The 23410-nt window shown below is 37.9% G+C and overlaps 1 protein-coding gene across 24 annotated transcripts in view; it reads left to right on the forward strand.

Annotated features, from left to right (window-relative positions):
- LDB2 (LIM domain binding 2) overlaps window positions 1-23410 on the forward strand; it is a 396165-nt gene that overhangs the window by 294846 nt on the left and 77909 nt on the right. For all 24 annotated transcript variants that reach the window (XM_008993555.5, XM_078367463.1, XM_008993561.4 and 21 more), the window contains exons 3-4: window positions 14954-15126; window positions 22194-22316. In XM_008993555.5, coding sequence (XP_008991803.2) covers window positions 14954-15126; window positions 22194-22316 — 296 coding nt within the window. The remainder of the gene's footprint in view (window positions 1-14953; window positions 15127-22193; window positions 22317-23410) is intronic.

Here is a 23410-nt window from a genome sequence, read left to right on the forward strand (position 1 = left end):
TTCTGGTACTCCATTCTATCTTAGGTTCAGTTGTTTTTTGAAGTTCATGTTTCTTGGAGGCTTTGTTCATTCCTTTTCATTCTTTTTTTCGCTGTTCTTGTCTGAATGCCTTATTTCAGTAAGGTGGCCTCCAAACTGATATTCTTTCTTCTACTTGGTTGATTTGGTGGTTAATACTTGTGTATACCTCACAATGTTCTTGTGCTATGTTTTTCAGCTCCATCAGATAGTTTATGTTCCTCTCTAAACTGGTTATTCTAGTTAGCAATTCATCTTACCTTTTATCAAGGTTCTTAGCTTCTTTGCATTGGGTTAGAACATGCTCCTTTAGCCCACTGTACTTTTTTATTACCCATCTTCTGAAGCCTACTTCTGTCAATTCATCCATCTGATCCTCTGCCTAGTTCTGTATCCTTGATGGAGAAACATTGTGATCATTTGGAGAAGAGGCACTCTGGCCTTTGGGTTTTCAGTATTTTTTCATTGATACTTTCTCATCTTTGTGAGTTTGTCTAGTTTTGGTCTTTGAGGCTGCTGACCCTCAGATGGTGATTTTTGTGGGGGACATTTTGTTGTTGTTGATACTGTTGTTGTTTCTCTCTGCTTGTTTGTTTTTCTTTGAATAGTCAGGTCCCTCTTCTGTAGAGGTGCTGCGGTTTGCTGGAGGTTCACTTCAGGCCGTATTCATCTGATTTGCTCCGGTGCCTGGAGATATCACTTAAGGAGGCTGGAGAGCAGCAAAGATGGTGTCTGCTCCTTCTTCTGAGACCTCTGACCTTGGAGTGCACTAACCTGATGCCAGTAGGATTGCTCCTGTATAGGGTGTCTAACAATGCCTGTTGGTGGGTCCCACCCATTTGGGTGGCACAGGGAGCAAGACCCATTTAACGAAGCACTTTGTCCCTTGGTGGAGAGAGTGTGTTTTGCTGGGGGAAAACCCCACTCCTCTGGGCTGCCCAGATTCCTCAGAACTACCAGGAGGAGAGGCTAAGTCTGCTGGTCTGTAGAGACTATAGCCACCCTTTGCCCTCCCGCTAAGGGCTCAGGCCCAGGGAGACCTGAATTCTGTCCCTAAGCCTCTGGCTGGTTATTGGAGATCCTGTGTGGAAGCACTGCCCATGAGGAAGGATGGGTCATGGTTGGGCCTGAAGAGACACTCTAGCCGAAGACTGCTGCAGCTGGTGTGTTGGGCTGTGGGGACAAATCTTGGGACCAAGCTGTGTAGCCTTCCTTGCCCCAGCAGGGGAAAAGCACAGCCTGGAGCTGTAGAAATGGGTGTCATCCTTCCCCCACCCAGGGAGCTTAGCCGGTTAGGCAGTTGCAAGTCCCAATGCTGGCTGCTGCACCTCCCCCAAGGAGCTCAAAAGCTTGGACAGCAAGCTGCTGCAGCCAGCGCTCGTCACCCCTTCCCAGGGAGTTCACTAGGCTTAAGCAGATTTCAGCTGAGAGGGTGTAAGAGTCTGCAGATTCTGGGGTTGGAACACTAGGGTCCAGTGGGGTGGGTTCGCAGGTGGAATCTTCTGATCTGTGGGTTGCACAGTTCTGTGGAAAAAGCACAGTTTCCCTGGCTAGATGGCAAGCTCACTTACTTGGTAGGGAGGAGGGGTACCTCTTTCCCATGTAGTTCTCAGGTAGGCCACCACCCTACACTGCTCTTTCTTCTCTCTGTGGATCACAGCAGCCTACTAGTCAATTTTGATGAGAGAACATGGATACCTTGATTGCTGGTGAAAGATTCACTGGCTTATTATGTTTTTTTTCCCATGGGAGCCTCCAATCACCACCGCTTCTAGTTGGCCATCTTGGTCCCATTCCCCCAGACGTTCTTAATAGCTTTTAATAGTGACAGAAGAGAGAGAATGCAGCCAGAGAGAAAAGCCTGAGCTGTGGCCCTGCAATGGAGCAGCCCTGGTCCTGGTTCTTATCGTCCAGCAAATCTCTGGTGTTCCTCTCTCCCTGTCAGAAGGTCTCCTCTCCTCCTAGAGGTGACCGAGTGCAAACTGTCCAGAGATGCCATTCATCTTTAGGAATGGAGCCCCAGTCCCCCACTGAAAGGTGATGGGTTAGCTTCAAGGAAGGATGATGGAATAGTAGTAGAATGTTCAGTGCGCTGGTTATGAGTTTAACCCATGGCGGACATTAGTGACCTGTGTAAGCACCAGCACCTAGGTCCAAAAATCAGGCTGACCAGGGTCATTTCAGAACCTACAGAATGCCCAGAGGCTGCTTTCTCTTGCATAAATCCTAGGGTTTTGCTGGAAACCTGCACACAGAATCAGACCTCACAGCTGGTGCCCAAGCAATGTTTCAGACTTGGGTAGGTATAGTTGGGCTATTCCATCATGCTGCCTGAGAGCCTATGCAACATTCATTCTCTGTCAAAACGGTTGTTCCTTTTCTTGTAGACAATCCAAGGGTCAGAAGCACAGCCCCCTGTGGACTCCTGTGGAATGTGAATCTGACCCTCTTTTACTGCTTCTCATTTCCAAAGACTTTTACTTCCTGTAAAATGCCCTGGAATGCTGACCTGGCATGCAAATAGAGTCTTTTTGTTTTGTTTTTTAAAGAATTATGATTTTGTGTATGAGTCAGATGTTTGTGAATTGTGCATATTAGTATGATAAGGTAGAAACCCCATCAAAACTCAGTTGTCTCAAATAGGAGACTTGGTTTTTAACTTGCAAAACTCAAAATTACCATTAAAAATGAATCTTTTAAAATGATTACTCTAAACCATAAACCATATTCTGGACTACAACACTGAGACATGAAAATTCCTGATACAGGGCCCTAAAACCTTATTTTCTTTTTTATGTGGTCTTGATTCTCTTGAACCTGAAATGAAAGTGGTCTTACCTCTGTGTTAGAAACCCGTGTGTATGCATAACAAGTTTGAGATTGGCAGACTATCCAAATAGGTGTGCCAAGTCCACATTAATCCACTTGCCAAACATCTCATAAGTAGCTATTTACATCACAAATGTGCCATGATACTGAAATGATCAAGAAACGTTCTCTGCCTTGAGGGAACTACAGTCACTGAAGGAAAGACAATAAAATTGATGATTACAATGCCGTGGGATGAGTCCCAAAGTCCGTGCATAAACAAGGTATTACAGGAGTGATAAGTAGAGCTAACATGTGTCAGGAACTGTGCTAAGCACTTCACGTGCATAGTGTTAATACTTGCAACTGCCCACTGGAGCAGTTATTGTTGTATGGCCATTTTGTAGCTGCATAAACTAGGGTTTAGAGAGCATAAATCATTTGTTCAAGGTCACAGGATGAGTAAGTAGCACAGCCAGTGTATGAATCAGAAACTGTCAATTCAGTGCTCAAGTTTATGATCACTTTAAGAATACAAAGGAGAGAATGAGAGACTCAAAAAGGCAAGGAGGATGGTGCTGGAGCTGAGACTTGAGGATGCCTAAGAGTTTGAATAAAACAAAAGAGATGAAGCAAGTCCTCCCTGGTGGTAGATGCTGAGTGAGCAAAGATTTCACGGAAGGCAAGTGCATGGTACCACTAAGGAAGTGGATGAGCTTGAAATAGCATTGAGAAAAGGGTGTGGGGGAGAGCCAGTTTATTATTTTAATTCTACAAACCTTTCTTTTGGCTTCAACATTCTCTTTCAAGGGTCATATTTTATTAGCTTCTATTTAGTAATCGCTTAACATTTAGAAAAAATGTCTTGTATAATATCCAGCCCTGAGGAAAGGACCAGTTTTACCCAAGTCTGCCTTGTCTCTGTAGAAAGGAAATCATCTCTTTCACCACTCTTGGAATTGGTAAAGGTTGATGATTCCTGGTTTAGATTAAATAGGAAATTACACACATATGTCTGTTTCTCTGGCAACATTTCTCTAACCCAGATGAATCATACTGATATTAAAACACAAAATTAAATGACTTATGGTATCCCCATTGGTTTGAGTTGGAGAAGTCCTGATAAAACATATTGAAATAATTTTATAAGAATTCTTAAAGTTTGTCACCTTTGAAAAATAAAGAAGTAGATTTTATCTTTTACTTCTCTAGTCTGGAGTAATTTTTCCATGCAGCCAAGTGAATGGATTTTGGGTAGAAAACTGCAACCCATCTGAAAAGGTCAAATGTAAATTAGTCACTTGGAGCAATAACCACATGAGCTGGATGCCTATTATTAATTAATTACCTTTATCATTTACATGCAGGTAAGCTTTTGAGTTCTTGAGGGCTGTCACTTTGTGAGGGACATGCTTTATGATCTAAATGACAATTAAAAACTCGACAATAGTAAGTGTTGGTGAAGGTTGTGGGTGAAACAGGTACTCTTATGGCTGGAAAGGAAGTCAATCAGTAACAGCATTTTGAAGGGCGATGACTGGTACCTAGTAAAATAAAATACATAGTTCCCTTTCTCAGGGTCTACCCTGTTGGGAAAAGAATGTAAAACAATCTCCCATGTCCCTCAACATGGGAATATCTAGATAACTTGTGATACAGCCATACTCTAGATTACAATGCAGCATTTAAAATCAACGAATGAGTCTTCTTATGTATACCAACATATTTAAAGCCGAAAATGTATTATTGAGTAAAAAAAGGATAAATTATACCATATAGATATATTTAATATAATGTTGTATAAATAAACACAACACAAAATGAAATAAAAGATACTCATACAAAATGAGTTTTCTAAGAGGAGATATATATATACATATATATAATTTTAAAATCTAGTAGTCTAGGGAACATTGATAAAAAGATGACCTAGGAAGTGATGAAGGCACTGGGATTGGTGGCTATAAGGTGGCCAGGGAAGATACACTTACTGGTAACTGTTTCATTTAACCCTACCTGTTTAAACAAATTTTCATATTCCAATGTATGAACACCATAGAAAGGTATTTTTTGCTACAAAGTCCAAATGGGTTCTTCCCAAATGTGGCAGCTCCCCTCCTGGTGGTAATTTAGGAAATCAGAGGCTCCTCCTCCGTTTCCTGACTCCTCCATCCTTAGGGCAGTGATGGGGGCAAGGAAGTCTCTGGAATTTGCCCACTGGGCCTTCAGCATCTGGATGTCAGGGAGACAGTGTGCCACTTACACACAGAATGATTTTACTGGCCTGTCTGGAGGTGGGATTTCCCTTCTTGATGTCTATTCTGTTGAACAAAATGAAAACAATGGAAGTGTTGGTTAGGCACTGGCCACAATTCTGTCACAAGACAGCAGTGATCTAAAAGGGAGTTTGAGGATTCTGTAAGATCTGGTTCAACACCTAGAGAAAAGAATCAAATTTAGTGACTAGCTAGTGAGTACCTCTGAGAGAATTTTTTTTTGTACATATATTACTAATGTTACTTAAAAACTAATAAAAATTAAACCAAGACATAGAAATTAACCAACATTGCTTAATTAAAAACAATAAGTATTCTATTTTATTCCATACTGACTCCAAGTAAGCTATGTAGTTTTACTTCTCTGATCATGGAATTTCTCTCCTGTTAAAAGGAAGGTGTGGAATATAATCATGGATAACCTAATTACTTTTATTAAATAATGTCAGCATTTTATATTTTATTTGTTATCTGTTAAGTGCCATTTATGATCACTAATCAAGAGCTAATCAGTATTACCATAGTTGAGATCATCCTACTCGAATCAGAGAAACATGTTAAGTATGTTATTTTTTAATGATTTAAAAAATATATATGGAACTAGCTTAAGGTGTATTTTATCTTCAGGAACCCATTGAGATTAGGAAATGCTGCTGGCAATTACTGGACTAAACCTTTTGCTGGCTCTATCATTCTAACTTAGCATCCAGCAAGGCTAAAATAGAGCACTGCTTTCACTGACATTTGCTAAAGGAATGAATTAACTCATAAGTTTAATTTATCCAAAAATGTGGTATATGTGTGTGTAAGAGAAAGTACGGTTTATACTAAGAGTACAAAAGGTGTTCAGTAATTGGAAATATATTAATGGATAGTTTTCTAAAGGAAAATTAGTACTACTGAAAAGGCATGTAGTCAAATTAATCATCTATCAGGATTAAAAAGAAAAAGTCATAAAACCAAGGAATAGAATAATAGTTTTTCTTTCCATAGTAAGTAACAAGATCTCAAATCAACATAGTAGTTCCCTTAGTCCTAGAGACATTCTCTAAAAATCTTAAGGGGAAAAAGTAATGCCCAATACTTCCCTCATTATTTAATATATTTTTCTTAAAGTTCTGATATATATACAATATGAAAGAAGAATACGTATATTATGTTATTGCAATGGTTAGAACAGAAATATATATAGGAAAGGAGAATCTATATATAGGTAAGGAGAAAGGGAACAAAAATATCAATATTTGAGAATAGTGGATTTTTTTGCCTAGAAAATTTTTTAAACTATTAATATTAATAAGTATTCAGTTAAATGCCTGGATTACAAATGGAAATACAATTTTTTAAATTCCATTAACCATTTAGCATAACTAAAATATTTAAGGATCTTAAGAAATGTCAAGTATTCAAATATAGAAAGCTACAAACTTCAGAGGGTACAACGTTATTTGTTGGCCAGGCACCATTGATGGTGGGTCATGCCTGTAATCCCAGCTCTTTGGGAAGCTAGGGCAAGAGGGTCTGCTGAGGCCAGGAGTTCAAGACCAGCTGGACCCCGTCTCTATAAAGAAGTAAAAAATTTAGCCTGTCATGGTGGCACCTGTGGTCTCAGCCTACTTGGGTGTCTGAGCCAGGAGGATTCTTTGAGTCCAGGAGTTTGAGTTTACAGTGAGCTATGATTGCACCACTGCACTCTAGCCCAGGTGACAGAGTGAGACTCTTCCTCTAAAATAAAGAAAAAGGAAAAAGACGATGGAATTGTTTTGAGATAAAAATAAAGGTTTAAACAACTGGACATACATTTCATATTCCTATATAGGAAGATTGGATATATTAAAGATGTCAACTTTTTTTTAGTACATTTAATTTAATTTGAGTCAGTCTTTGATTCTCTCTCCCTTTTTCTTTTTTGAATTTAACATAATTATTTTAAGCTTCATATGAAGAATAAAAAACAGAGTATAGTTATGAAAATGCTGATGTAAAAGAGTAATACAGAGGGCAAAAATAAATGTACCAGAGGTAAACTACATCCTGAAGTTTTAATAACTAAAAGGATGTTGTACCATCATAAGGAGAGAGCAAGAGTTCTATGTGATGGAGTAGCTCATCCAGACGAGGTCCTCCAAGGTATAAGTATGTAACATCTGACCAAGGCAGCAGCCCACATGATGGGAATGTACCACCTTACCTAACACATGCTGTTGCTTCTGCCGTGACTACCCTCTTTCCCCGCCCTCTGTGCCTGATTAACGTCTCTTCATCCTAAGCTCGGGTCTTCCTCTGACACCTCACTCTCTTCCTATGGACTCTGCATTATCTTTATGAGCCATTAGTAACAGAGCATGGTCTTATTACAGAAGTCAGTAAAGGTTTTCAATTTCATTCTTAAAGAGTGTTTAATTAATACTAAGATGTCCAGCCAGGTGTGGTGGCGGGCACCTGTATTCCCAGGTACTCAGGAGGCTGAGGCAGACGAATAGCTTGAAACTAGAACGTGGAGGCTGCAGTGAGCCGAGATCGCACCACTGCACTCCAGCCTGGGTGAAAGAGCAAAACTCCGTTTCAACAACAGCAACAACAAAGTCCAGTTAGAAGGAGGTCTTCATTGCCGTGGACCTCTCCTGTACAATGTTATTGTCAGTACTTTGGATCAAAGGCAAAAGGGTTTTGCCAGCATGAAATGCACACATCTAAGAGAAATAGCCCATAGTATTACTGACAGATCCAAAGTAATCTGAATATGTCGAAGTACTGGGTTCACTCAAATGAGATGAACCTATCAGGTTTATATGTAAGCTCCTACAACTTGGGAGCTATAAATTAACACATTCATTGCATTGACTCATTCATTATCATGTGTCAGACAATGGGGAAACAGGAGAGACAAGATGGAGCCATGACACACATCCTGCTTGCCCTTAATTGGTGAATTCATGACGCTAAGAATTGCTTGATCAAAAGCTCTGTAACAGCAGGAATGGGGTCTGTCTTGGTTGTCATTGTTTCTCCAGCACCTGACACCTAGTGCAAGCAAGATAGGGTGACTCAAGTCTTGATCAAGTTATTAAAAATTGGGTAGGTAGAAAGTGGAAGGAAAAATGCCTAGTAAATTTATAAGAGGATCAAACTTTTTTTTGTTGTTGTTGTTTTGAGACCATGTTGGCAGCTGGATAATGCATTCAGGAAAAACAGAATAAATTATATCATTGGCCAAAATCTTTCAATGTCATGACATTGCACTAAGGATAAAATGGAAGCCATTTGCCGTGGTTTAGAAAGTTCCACATAATCTGAGCCTACCTCTTTCTGTGACCTCATCTTCTATCATCTTGTTCTCTGACCACCCTTCTGCCATAAAGCCTTCTTTCTGATACCGTAACACACCATACACGTTCGATCAAAATTCATTCCTGTCTTAGGGCTTTTGCCCTTATGGCTCCTGGGCCTGGACCTCTTTAATTCCAGATCTTCGAATGGCTTTGTTTAATTAGGACTCACCTCCATTATCACTTCCTCATGACCGCCATCCAGTCTGGCCAGTCTAAACTAGTCAGCCTTTCCAGGCCGTCAAGTTTATTCTGTGTCCTTACTTGTCCAATTATTTTCAGCACCTAGAACAATATCTGACGTATAGTAGTCACTTAATAAGTACATATAGAATAAACGAATCTTTGAAATAGCAAGACTGGTCATCAGAGAGAAAATATTCAAGTTAAATTAGTTTGGTTGAGAAAATAAGTAAAAGGCATATTATAATGAAAGTCATGTCAATTTATAAAAGTAAAAATAATTAATTAATTCGACTTGCATTCCCTTCACCAAGAACATTGAGATCTACCTTGAATCAGTATCACTCCCATCTCAGGTCAAGCATATTTTACTTCTATTATTTTGGCTATATAGAATGGTTATTTACCATAAATCATCAGTATTGTTTATCTCACTCCTAGGAGCATATTCATTTGCATGTCAGCATAATGCATTCACTGATTTCTGAATGCAGATAAGTTTAAACTTTAATGACTCTTGGTGTTTATTACGTGTCTGAATAATACAATTTCCATTTGGATTTTTTAGGTAAAGCAGAGCTATGGTAGCTTTGGCAGAACCATATAAAACCGTGCAGATTTAGCCAACCATTTATCTAATATTGAGATAAAAATTTTAAAAATCATAATACAGTAAATAATTTTAACATAATTAAGTTTGCCTAATTAAAAACACATGGTCGGTCATATGGTTCTCTCTTTTCAGAGATGGAAAATCATCAGCTAAATAATGACCATGTGTTAAGTGGCATTAATATATTGTTAGTTACAAATTTTCCTCTTCACATTTTATTATAATCAGATTTTCAACCACTTTCATTTCTTGGAATTGAATTGTCTTTGAAACACAGAAATTATAGACATTTAAAATTAAAATTTATGTCCCCAAATTAAAAGGTCTTATATTAGATGATGGTTTCTCAAAAGATTTGTAGAACTTCAGAGTACTTAAGTATCTTTAAAGATAAACTTCAGAATTGCAGTTTGGTAAGGGTATTTACCAAGAGCTTAGAGTCCCACCTAATAGACTTACAGAGAGTTAGAAATTCTCAAAATAAGAAGTAATTGCTACATTGATTTCCCTAAAAGTATTTGTGTATACCTTACCAGGTTTTTGTTTTAATCTTTTGTTATTTTAACTTTGTACTTCAATAAATAGTTTGAATATTTTCCTAGGTGGTTGTTTTCTACATGCAGTTTCTTTCATGTGAATTACTTATAAATATTGTTAAGAGTTTTTTTTTTTTAAAGATGTTTCATAATTACTAAAAGAGATAAAATGCTCTAAAAATGAGACCTTCTGCTTTGGGGAGGATGCGTAGTAGTTTATGTCTTCTTTATGAGCTCCCAGCTTGTATTACACCATTTGTTTCTAAACAAGGAAAAAAAGTTACTTAATATCTATGAATATTCTATAGATTCCTAATATCTACAAATGATACCTACAAGAAAAGATAGAAACTAGATCCTGTCTCCACCACATTACATCACCCCATCAGCTTCCATAGGAAGAATTTCTGGGGAGTAAGGATGGATGTAAACAAAACAGAACAACAATGAAAATCTCTCTAAGGAACTTGAAAGCAGGGACCCACAGCCCAATTAGCTATGAATAAAACCTTAGCTATTTCTGGACTAATCATATTTACCTATAAAGTATAAGGTATAATTTAGACATTCTTTATACACATTTCAGCTCCTGAATAATTTAATGTATGATTTTCTTTGCTCTTTCATGAATACATAGATAAATAATATATGGCATATTTTACTCACCTAACATCACAGAAAATCTTCCTGTGCTATCTGGCTCTCCATACTCCCAGCTTTTGGAGCTTTGATCTAAATGTGTTAGAAAAGTAGCATCGCCTTTATAATCTACTATAATATTAATCTCACTCCAACAATATTTAGAGGACATAATCCTTTTCATAGGAGTACAATGTCGATTTATGTATATCAATATTTAAATTATTTTAATTCCATGTATTAAAGTATAAATGTAAAGTGTAAGTTTGACCTATGAATATAACAGTATACAATTTAAATAGATTTGGAACTGCTGTGGCTGTCGTCTTAGGTGACCACCGAACCTAGATCGGAAATGTTCACTGATTTAGTGATTTATAGCCAACTAAATCAGTGCAATGCAATGGCATGGTTGACTGCATTAAAAGAACATGCTAATCTCAGAGCTTCAGAAATAATAAAATTGTACATTGAATTCGGGATACAGGAGATACTGGTAAAGTGTTCAAAATCACAAATCCATTTTTAAGCTTTATCAGCGATCACGTCATGTTATAGGTACTTAGATACTTCCTACCTCTCCTGATAGAAATGAATTTGAAAGACAGGGACAAAAATTTATCTTTGTGTTTGTAGCATCTACCATGGAGCTTTACACCTACTCCACGTTCAGTGGATGTCTACAGAATAAACTGATAAATGATCAATAGGATGATTTCTTCAGGCACATGGGATTTTGTCCTGGCTGTCTCTCCTATTCACTGTGCATTCTTATTACTGCACATTGTATGCCTGTGTGCATAGTATATGCATGTATCTCTTGTATTTCTGATTACTCTCCCTTGTAGAACAGAAGCTCTTGGCAAGTATAGTCTCTGTGGGAAGCAGAATAATACCCTATGCAAGATACCGTGTTTGAATCCCTGGTGTCTGTGAATGTGACCTTACATGGCAAAAGAGGCTTTGCAGATAAGTTAAGGATCTTGAGATGGAAAGATTATCCTGGATTCTTTGGGTGGATTCAGGGCAATCACAAGGATCCAGAACGTCAAGAGGGAGGCAGAAGAGGAAGTGAGAATGGTGCCTCACCAGCCCCCAACTTCCCCCTGTGAGTTTTGAAGATGGAGAAAGGGGCCACATGAAAGAAATGTGAACAATCTCTAGAGGATGAAACAAACAAGTAAATAGATTCTCCCTGAGAACCTCCAGAAAGGAATTCAGCCCTGCTGAGAACCTGACATTAGCCCAGCAAGCCCCATGTCTGATTGTTGGAGCTATGAAATAATAAGTTTGTGGTGGTGTAGGCCACTACGTTGGTGGTAATTTGTTACAGCAACAACAGGAAACTAATACAATCTCCAAACCTTTGTAATCTCCTGCAGCTTCTAAGACAGCATGTTACACAGTCAGATATCTCTTGCTGTTGATTGCTGTCATCACTTCCTCTTTATTCTCTTAGCGTTTGCTACACTGTCCATGACGGAAGAGGACTGCAGTAGTCAGGATTCCTCTATTTGCAGATGACAGAAACCTAACACCAAGTAGCTTGAGAAAAAGGAGGGGCACACCTCACATAAGTGTGACCTCTGAGGGATGGCATTGGCTTTATTATGAGCGGAGACTAGGGCCCAAATCAGCCTGTGAAGACTGTTAATTTGCTTTGCTTTTCTTCTGCATGCAGACTCCTATGTTTCCATGACTTGCAAGTTTTTCCTGGCAAAACTTCCCTCTTTCTTTCAGGACAGGATTCTTATTTGACTATTTGACTACCTTTGTGGCTACTGTAGTTGAAAGGGGCTACAGTTAGGTACTGACATTAAAAAACACCCCAACACATGTTGGCTTAAAATGCAAACATTTCTTTTATTTACTTATGATCCTGAATTGTGTGCAAGGCATGTCAGGGACAACTCATCTCTGCTCCATGACACCAGCCTGACGCAGCTCAGTTGGAGGTCAGGGATTCATTTCCTGGACAGCTTCTCCCATGCAAGCTAGTGCTGTTTGCTGGCTGGAAGCTCAGCTGGGGTTGCAGGCTGGAAGACTCAGTTCTTCACATGACCTCTCCACGTGACTAGGTTGGGCTTCTCATGGTTTGTAGTCTTACAGTAGTGGGACTTTGTACATAGCAACTGACTTCTTCCTGAGGACAAAGTGAAAGCTTCCAGTTCTTAAGGTATAGCCCAAAACTGATACAGGGATACTCTCTGTATCAGCCACATTCAATTTATTAAAGCAGATCACAGGACCAAGCTCAGACTTTTGGAGAGGAGACTACATACACAAGGGTGTGAATACCATTGTCGTGGTTTACTGGGGCCACCGGACTGTGGGGGTTTAGTCCACTATGGTAAATAATGAATCTTTGTGACTAATGGTCTAAATGGGACCATGGAAAAATGGGAGGACAGGTTCACAAAGGAAACGGGGCTGAAAACAAACCTCCAGTATCCATGGCAACCATTTCTTAGAGTGCTAGAAATTATTCAATAAAGCAAAGCTGTTTTTTTTTATTAAGTATATTTACTATATAATTTGTACATTTTCTGGATTTGAGGAAGTAATTAAAAACTTAGATTTAAAGTTAAAGAATCTCAAACTTTTTTCCCATTCAACTTTTCTTATACTATGAATGAAAATGATGGCAATATATAGATATGTAGCCAACAGTGCTCTAAAGGAATTAACGTGTGCAGGATTCCTGATAAATAAAGTATAATGTTACTAATCCAATGGCCGTTATTTGCCATAACCTTTTTAATGTGACAGTTCTTTGGTCTACATCTGCATTTTTATGGTTTGCATTTATTCTCAACAGTGTGAATCCCAAATTGTCAAATTACTTAGGCTGATTTATGATAATTAGCTTTAAGTTAGAATATTTGAAATGCATTCAATTAATTTTATCTGTTTAGTGAAGTACAATATGGATTTTAGCATTACAAAGTTTTCTTTATAATATTAGCTATGCATATGTTAAAAGATATGGTGGACTCCAATTACTCTCATTTGAATTTTATATTTAGAAAATGAGCATGCAGTATTGGGGATTAGGCAGTATTTAGAAAATGTATGTAGAAGGATTATCTAGGACAGAATCACGGAAAATCCTGGAATATTTAGCACATACTTGTTGATTGATTTTACCTGCAGCAAACATGAGGCAGTAACAACTGTATAAATTATTTAGAGACTAGTCATCCATATGGGGATTCCTTAAAATCATTTCAGAAAACAATTTGGCATGGTATTTTTTTATATTTATTTTTTCCAAGTTCATGTACAAAAGAGATATAGATCCATACAAAGTGGATTATTACTGATTCTTTTAAAATAAAGTTAAAAAAATATTTTAAAACATTCAAATGACGATTAGGTGATTTTTCTTAGCTAAAATTTTTTTGGTAGTTTATTTATCTTAAATACTATTTTTGTCTTTCATAGGGTATTATATAGTGAATATAAGAGATTTATTAAAAACCTTGGATTGCTTGAGAGTGCTTTAGAACTTTGCCTTAAAATCTGCACATAGGCAAAATTCTTGATATTATGAGTTGGGATTTCCACTGTAAGAGGATTTCAAATCACTGCTGAAAAAAGGGCTTGTTACAGATTCCTAAGCGTCCTGTATCGGAAAGACCCAGCAACTTACACAATTGCTGAAACTAAAATGGGGCAGGACCAGACACAGGGAATGAAAGAGATCAATTTAGATCAAGTGAAAGGTATCAACTTCTCTTAAAATGAGCCTTTTATTCTAAAGAGCTATCTTATACAACTCCAAAAGGAGATAGAATAATCAGCATTTACATAGTTATGCATCTCTTTGTATATGGAGATGGGAATTTTTTTTTAAAGATTTCCATTGTTTAAAGCAGTTTGAGACATAATGTTGGGAAGAGCAGGTATTGGGGTGTTTGTAGACAAGCAGTTAGAGACCTCAAATATTTACTTACGTAAGTCACATGACTTTGAAATATTTAAAGTAATCTTTTTTTTCCCCTGTAATAATATTTTTGGACCTCAGTCCTGCACTCTCTTGGGGTTGTTCTGAAGATCCAATGAGAGAATACCAAAATACTTTACACACTGCAAAGCATTATGTTATTAAAATTTATATTATCACTACTACTAATAAAACTAAAACATGACTGGGTAACTGGCCTATACATGATGCATTAAAAAAATCCAAGTATATTGGATGTGTCTTATTTTTATAAACAAGTTCCCTGCAAAAGTATACAAGGTCCAAAGTAGTTCATGTATTTCTCCTTTATTATTTTTAAAGTACTAACCCTTATTTTACTGACTTACAGTGGACACAAAATCTGGAGAGATGACTAAACACATTTTTCCCAAATAGTTGGGGATTATATTTTATTAGCTGCAACTCAGAAGGGTCATGGGTGTTTTTAAGGAGAAATTTGCCTCCTGGTATGGTTGCTTGAGATAATCAGTATCTGGTTGTAGGAGGTTTGGCGATAGTGTTGGGTGTGTGGGGCTGGTGGGATACTTTTGTTAATGGTTTGTTTCTCTGTGTTTCTCTCCCAGCTATCGGCAGGACCCTCATCCCCCGTTACTTTAGCACTGTGTTTGAAGGAGGGGTGACCGACCTGTATTACATTCTCAAACACTCGAAAGAGTCATACCACAACTCATCCATCACAGTGGACTGCGACCAGTGTACCATGGTCACCCAGCACGGGAAGCCCATGTTTACCAAGGTACAGGACAGGCTGTCGCATGCCTGGCTTTTTCTACTGAGTGCATTAAAGGATAATAATAATTATGGTTTTCCTATGGAACTTGGGGCTGATTGCTCATCTCTCAGACGCTTTCAACACCAGGAGAGACTCTTTCTTGCTTGGGACATGGGTTGATTCTTGGGGTGAACTCCGTTCTAAGATGTGCACATGACATACTGAGCACATGAAAATCAAAAAGGAGGGAGTCCAAAACCGAGAGGAAGAGAGGTTCTACTGCCTTTTAAATTGTAGTTGCTAGATCAGAATTGTTTTATACAGAAGATCTATAGCTGAAAGAACATAGCCTATTGTTGCGTGGTCAGCACTATATTTGTGCTTTGTTACTAAAATAACTCTTTAGAGCTGAATTCAAATTTGAATAAGGGAAGAATCCACTAACCACAATCCAACTTTAATCTGTAAGGAATATAAACACTTTAAATTGTCAATGAAATTAGGAAATTCAACAAGCAGCTGGTCAAGTATAGTTATAAAATAGTGAATGAGGAGAGGACAAATGTCAGGATCAGATTATCACAATGTTTGAGGCTGAATTCAAAGCCCTGTGAAGGCTGCTAAATGAAAAATAGAAGACATAGAGGTTTAAACTTATCTTCTATACATTTTAGATCTATGATTCTTGCCCTACATAGAAAATTGACATATGGAATATTCCCTCTTACCAAATACCTTTCTGGAACACTATAGATAATCTCTTTATGTCCTTTTGCAGGTAGAAAAATTAGTAAGAACAAATATTTAATCACAGAGTCTGACAAACAGAAGTTTGTTTTAATAAACACTTGTTCACTGCATTTTGAGTAAGACTCAACATGAAACTAATTTGTGATATTAATGATAGCAGCTATCTCTTTTAGTTCAAAACACAAATGACAAACAACCCTCTGTTTATACTTAAGAGAGGTTGAAACATCAGGGTTAATTGCAAAAGCCCAATGTATAAAACTGAAGATGGGTTCATTACTTATGCAATTTTGCTGCAAGCATAAAAATATAATGTTTCTTATTTATTCATTGATCTTATCTTATTGGTACAGTTTCATCTCTCCAGTTCCATGCTGGTATACAAAACCAAAGGCAAAGGAAATGGTTAGAAAATGCAAAAACAAATCATCAAATACCATTTATTCCAGGGCATCTTAATTTTGTCAGCAGACTTTTTGAAATGTGGGAAAGGGTAGGGTTTTTCTTTCTTCCTGTTCTAACAGGCAAAGAGGAAAGTTGTCATTCAGAGACAAAGAAGCTTCACACTGGATGCAGAAGTTTTGGCTGGCAAGAGACTTTTGCTACATGGAAAGTAACAATCACCTGAATAATTGTTTAATCTGCCCATGTCTTACTTCATTCTGGAGATGCAGAACATTTACATAATCTTGTAGATCAGACGGATATGCAAGCCATTCATTTTGCAGGCCATTCATTTCTAGTGTTACAAAGTCTTAACGTTGCAGAGAAAGCCTTTCTCTGCTGCTTCATTACTGTTTTATTTTTTCCCTCTAGGCTTAATGTTATTTTTAGGTTAATTCAAGAGAAACATACCATCTCCTTATGCTGTAAGGGGGAAAAAAATCCATGACAATTAAATTAAAAACTTTGCTGTAATTAAGGAGCTGCTTCCAAAGCCAGTAGCCAGTGGAAATAAAAATGCATTTTGTAGTAGTCCTTTAATATATTTACTCATTGTCTTTCTTTCTCAGGCTAAAATTGTTTCATAAATGAGCATAGCTGCTCTGAAGGTTTAGTGCTGAACATTTGGGACTTGTTTTAGATAGAAAAGAATTCCATCCTTCTGATGAATCCATAAAGTGTGATTTTCACTCATATCAAAGAACTAAGGTTTTTCTGTGTTGCATTCATTCTCATCCTCTCAGATGGTTGAATGGTGTGTTCAGCTATCTAAGGCAGTCACAGAAAGACCCAAGCACTCTCCTGAACACAGCTCCCTTGCCCCAAGCAGCAGTTGTTTGGACCACCCATTTGACTGGACTCCAAGGAAGTATATTTGCCAACTCCTGAAATGAATATTTCCATACCGTGAGGAAAAATATCACTTTCTGGGAAATGGAGCTCAGTTACGTGGACTTAGTCCAGATGCTAATTATGCAGATTTATTTTTAGGAACTTTCAAAGAATCTGTTTTTTTACCTCTCTTGATTTTTTTTTGTTTTTTGCTCCTTGGTGATTATTATAACACTCAAAAACCTCTCCAATATTTTTGTTCTTATATTAATTAAAAATAACTCATTTACATCTAATAAAATAAGGCTGTTTACTACAAAACAGTGGTTAATGACTTTTCAGACCTTTTTACAAAGAAAAAGTGTTCAGAAGCCAATGTTTATGTTTAAAGGGAAGCCTGATATTAGTCCCTAGCATATATGCAGGCAGCATTGCAGTGTTCTAATTTAGTATAACAATAAACTCTCATTCCCCAAACAGCATTTGACCCTGCGGTTCTGAGTTGCTTTTATGAAAATTTGGTCAACTGGTGAATCAAAAATCAGACGCAATCCTAATCAACAGAAATATTAACTATTCCTCAGGAGTGTCATAAGCATTTTGCAATTTCCTGGTACTAGGAACATTATTGATTATGGATAGATATATAATTAGAATTTTAAAACACACATGATAAAGCCTTTCTTTTATGTTTTCAGTTTTTTAATCAAATAGAAAACAAGGCTTAATGATCGGAAGAGCAGACATCAAGGTTTTCAGAATTAAAGACCCTGAGTAATATTTATATTGGAAGAGGTGAACATTGGTGGATGCTGGGAGGAACACTCTCTAGGGTACATTCTTGGGGTTAATTTCAGATTTTACAAACTGGAACAAAGTTATGGCTATTATTATACACCCTTATCATCTCTATAAAGATAGGTTTATGTTTTCTCTGTTCTCACGTATTCATTATGAAATTATTTACTACAATAGAGAAGTACCATGGAAATGCATCCACCAGTTTTCCTATATGAATACTCACTTATGTCTTTGACAGTTCATCCGTCTTACCTTAGCCCGTATACCACATTATATTTTAGAATTTCTACTCTTCTCCTGATTCTAAGCAAATTGTAATATCAATGGTCAGATGTGTGTGTGTGTATATATATGTATAATACATATGTATGCATTTGCATATGAATTACCTCTAAGGAAAATACAATGAGCTTTGCACAACTGTTAATCTAAAAGCACTATTCCGTGCATGCTGTTCCAAGCATAAAAACTATTAGATAAACACTCCCACTTAACACGCACACTTGATTTCATCAAAGCTATATGAGAATCATTGTATTATACAGCTATATACACAGTCACTATTGCATTACAATTAGCCAAAGAAAGAAAAGGGTTAAAAAGCTACTGGTTAGTTTGAGAAATGTTCTTTTTTAGTTCTCTTGTTCCTGGCCTAGTCTCAAGCTAGCACGTGATCAGCTGAATGCCTGCCAGCCTCTTTCTTGTTGATCCTCCGGAGACCATCTGTACTGGGGGCATTGATTAGAGTGTGTCTGCTGGGATTACATCTTTTCTGTTGCCATGCCAACTAATCAGCTGATTTTGGTTACCACAGAAACAAAATGTCAGAGCTCACAGTACGGTAACATGAATTCAGCACAACAGAAAATGTTTTCTTAATTGGGGACCCTTTTGATTTTGGATTCCAAGTGAAAGGCAGCTTTAAAAAAAAAGGGCCGACTTCAGATAAAAGCTACATTAATTGTATTGATTAAGAGGAATGCACAGAATTTTTCTGAAGAGAGAAGACATTAATTCCCTTTTATAGGCTATGCCTGTTTTTTTTTTTTTTTTTATCATTTCTGAATAGGGAATACATGTGTATTTTTTCTTATTTGCCTCCATTCCATTGCCGGCTATTGCATGTAAAACAAATCACAAAGCCTTTGGTTTCCTTTAATTTCTATGATGGGTACAGGTGTGAAGGGCCTGCCTAGGGCCTGGAAGGTGTGGGTATAATTACTTGGGGAAGACCAGCAGTGACCAAAATCCCCTTCCATCCTTTCATTCAAAGAAGTCATTTATTTTTCCTTAAAGAAAACATCCAGTGCAGTCAACTCAGATTTGAGTCCAAGGATTCCTGTCTTGCACATAGTATACCTGAGTTAAACCCTTGTTTTTGACTGAAAACAGGAGGAGCCCCAGGCTTGCTGCAATTTTCCATTTAGTAGGCCCATGGCAGTTTGAATGTAAGAAAGGTCCCCAACTAGCTTGCTCTGTTACTGTGAACAAAGGACACAATTTAACTTGATCTTAAGGATGCTCCAACTGAGTAATCCATCAGTAGGCGTGCATACATGCCTTCCCATTATGAAATTCTCTCCCAATAGAAGTAAACCAGAACCTTTACCTGCCCTGCGTTTGTGGTTCATAAATGCAAAGCAAATATACTAGGTAATTTTTAAAAGGCTAACATTTAACTAAGTTTAATATTTGTTTAAATATCCAATAATCCCCACCTTTAAAAAGAGGATTATAGCATCCAAATATCCCTGTCTTGTTTTGTCAAGACATTTCACTGTTGATGGCTCCCTATAGCTACCTCTGTTTTGTGAAAGCTGTCACCGCAGGTGGCTTCTGTCATGCCAACACCCCTGGGAGAATCGTGTGGCTTAATCTCCATGCAACTCTTTTGAATGTCTTGGTAAATTAATTCCAAAGCTGATGATGCTCCAGGGGACAGGTTTGGGGACACTGAAGTCTTCTCCCATCTCTGGGTACTCAACTCTCATGACTGAGACACCAGAAACAAGACTCTGAAGATTACACAGCCAAGGTGCCCAAATGCCTGAAATTACCCATGGATCCTGCTAATTAGATCTGTGGCAAAGGTCTTCACCCAGATTATCAATAATTATCCCACAGTGTCTCTGAGATCTTTGATAAGACAAAGATGACACACATTAACAGCATCTTTCTTGAGTAGTGTCCCATCAACACTTGTTAGTAATTCTGTACTGGCATTTGACATGCTTAAAGAACATGTGACCTTCGATTAGAGGCCATGGAATGCACCCAACCCAGTGCGCAGACCAAGTTACAACTCAAAAAGTGGTGGTGTTTTGTATTACATTTCCAAAGAGGAAAGGATTATTAATATTTGATAAAAAGTTGATATATATTCATGGACTACAGTTTTACAAATACTTATATTTTCTCTTCAGTTAATTAATTTTTACTTTTTTGTTTGTTTCTGAGTGTGTTTTTTCAAGTTTCCGGAGGATTGCATGTTTGTTTTTAGCCTAGGAAATCTTTCTCTAAAAAGCTTGATCAGAAGCTCAATGCAGTAAGAGACAGACAAAAATCAAAGCTGCTCAGTGAAATCTAGAAAATCACTGGGGACCTCAAAGCTGAGATGGAGGCCCAGCTCCTCCCAGGAGAGCCCCTGAGATCCCACCGCTAGTGAACTTCTATGTTTCAGGTGGCACATGATGACCATTACTGGTCTAGGGCTTTGTGTTTCCTTGGTAGCATTCTTTTTTTGTTTGTTTGTTTGAGACAGAGTTTCACTCTTGTTGCCCAGGCTGGAGTGCAATGGCAAGATCTCGGCTCATCGCAACCTCTGCCTCCTGGGTTCAAGCAATTCTTCTGCCTCAGCCTCCTGAGTAGCTGGGATTGCAGGCATGCACCACCACGTGGACCTAGTTAAGTTTTTGTATTTTTGGTAGAGACAAGGTTACACCATGTTGATCAGGCTGGTCTCGAACTCCTGACCTCATGATCCACCTGCTTCAGCCTCCCAAAGTGCTGGGATTACAGGCATGAGCCACTGCGCCCTGCTGGTAGCATTCTTTTTATCTGTAGGGCTCTCATTTGCTGTTATCCTACTACATGGCAAGTACAACTCCAGGCAGTCTACATACATGAATTCATTTAGTGTATTTGTCTAACATCCTTACGCAAGGACATTTCTATTTCCATTTTACATATGAGAAAAACAAGAATTTGGGGAATTTATTAGATTTTTTCCAAAGTTCTAGAATGACTAAAAAGTAGAGTTGGGGTTCAAATTCACTACTGTCTGATGCCAAAGTATCCACCCACTATTTTGTACTGCTTTCTTAAGGTAGAAATGGTCTCATTAATGAGTTGTAACTATTTAAACTGAGCTATTTAAACACTACCACTACTTCCTATCTTATAGCTGAAATAGGCTCAGTAGTTTGCAGTTGCCTAGCACTTTCTTTCATTTCAAAGTTTTTAATAGTGAAAGGAATGGTAAATAAAATAGGAATTACATGCTAAAAATGGTATGAATATCAAAAAAAGATTAAAATGCGACTGTCACTGATTATCAAGGAAGAGACCCTTCAAAATTCTATTATGTCTCATTAATAATATATATTTTTCTTAGAAAGATAGAGGGTCCCATCCCCCTAAGACTAGTCTTCTATGCAAGCAAAATTTGTCACTACTGATGTGCTGAGCTTCAGGGAATATACTCTGGACACATGCTTCTATTTTCTACATGTCAGTAACTGATACTGCCTGCCTTGGGTTAAGCATTGCCCTCTGGAATTTCTTTCTGGAAATAAAAACTTCCTCTAGTTGGGTCAAGTTGTAGCAGTTCACACTTAAGCACGAATGAGTTTATTGGGTACTTTGTCTCAGAATAGGATAACCAAGATTAGAATAGGAGCTCACGCCTCTATGGCTGAAGGATGATGAAAATGGAGGAAACCTTTTTGACCCAATGTCACTAAGATGAGTTTTATCTCCACATTTACAGATGAAGAAACTGAGGCTCATAGAGTTTCAGTAGTAACTAGTAGAATTACTAGCACATCATGGATAGTAAGCAGCTGTACAGTCTTTTGGGCCCGTTGATTTTAGAGCTGACATCTGTACTATGTGCAGTGGGCAAATCACTTGTGTCCCATCTTTACCAAAAGTTAGCACTGCCCAAGGGCAGAAAGGGAGACCACGCTGAGTAGCTGATGTGTGAGTTACAAAATGTGGCTTTCACAAAGTGCATAACAAATGACTGTGTTGTTTGTCACTTGTAGGTATGTACAGAAGGCAGACTGATCTTGGAGTTCACCTTTGATGATCTCATGAGAATAAAAACATGGCACTTTACCATTAGACAATACCGAGAGTTAGTCCCGAGAAGCATTCTAGCCATGCATGTAAGTAATTTAATTTCTGTTTTGCTTTCTTTGCTTTTTTTTTTTTCTCCTTCATTTCACTCAAGGGGAAATACCCAGTCCTCTCTCTGTGAAAGAATTCCAGTAGTTGTCACGCTTTAGGTAATTAACTCTAAATATTGAGTTTTGTTCTCAGCCATTTTAATCCACAGGCTCTTTTCTCCCCTTTTTGTTTCCAAGTTTGGCACATTGTGAGACTATTGTTGATACTTTATTATTTTGAACTCCAAATTGAGGTTACTTCAATAAACAGTTTGTACTTTTCTTAAATTCCATTCAGTCATTATCAAGAACTGCTCTGCTTGGGCTAATAAACCTGTTATGTATAACTGGGGAATGAAATAAAACGAGAAGTTAGAAAAACAGTTTCCAGTTTTGATTAGAACCATCTGACGAGACATGAGACTCTGATACCTTCAGATTCATGTTAGAAGTTGGTCCTCCCTGATCACAGTGCCGAATTTGAAGTGGAATATCTGGGCTTTTCTTGGTTTCTTTTGACCATAAATCACATTATATTTACTGAGCACAAATTAGGTGGAAAGATGGATTCTATGCTGATCTAGAGATGTATTTTAAATGTAAGTAGGAACTAGTCAGGTGCACTCTCTTAAGAAGTCGTCAAAGCCATCAGCTTATTTAAGTCTCTCCTCTATAATACATGATGCAGCCGCTTCCGTGAAAACCACTGCAGCAAAGTCAGACTTCATATGTCTGATTTTAAAAACCCTGAACAATCAAAGAAAGTAACATAACAGTAACTACCATTTACTGAGTGTTTACTATGCCAGGCCTTGAGCTAAGCATTGTGTACACCTCATGATACTGAATCCTCACAGTCATGCACACAGGCGAGTTAGTATTATTCCTGTTTTTAAAGTGAGGAAACTGAGGTTCAGAGAAATTCAATACGTTGCCCCATGTTTTTTAGCCCAAAGGTAGCAAAATCGAGATTTTGCCCCAGCTGGTTCTGACTTTGTCTCTCAGCTGTCCCATTCCCAGCTATCTCTCCACAAGTTTGTTCTCAGCCACCTCTTTCTGACTAGTTAACCCAAGCTCTGCCCTTCCCCTCAGCC

The sequence above is a fragment of the Callithrix jacchus genome, chromosome 3 (genome assembly GCF_049354715.1).
Source record: "Callithrix jacchus isolate 240 chromosome 3, calJac240_pri, whole genome shotgun sequence".
Classification (NCBI taxonomy): domain Eukaryota; kingdom Metazoa; phylum Chordata; class Mammalia; order Primates; family Cebidae; genus Callithrix; species Callithrix jacchus.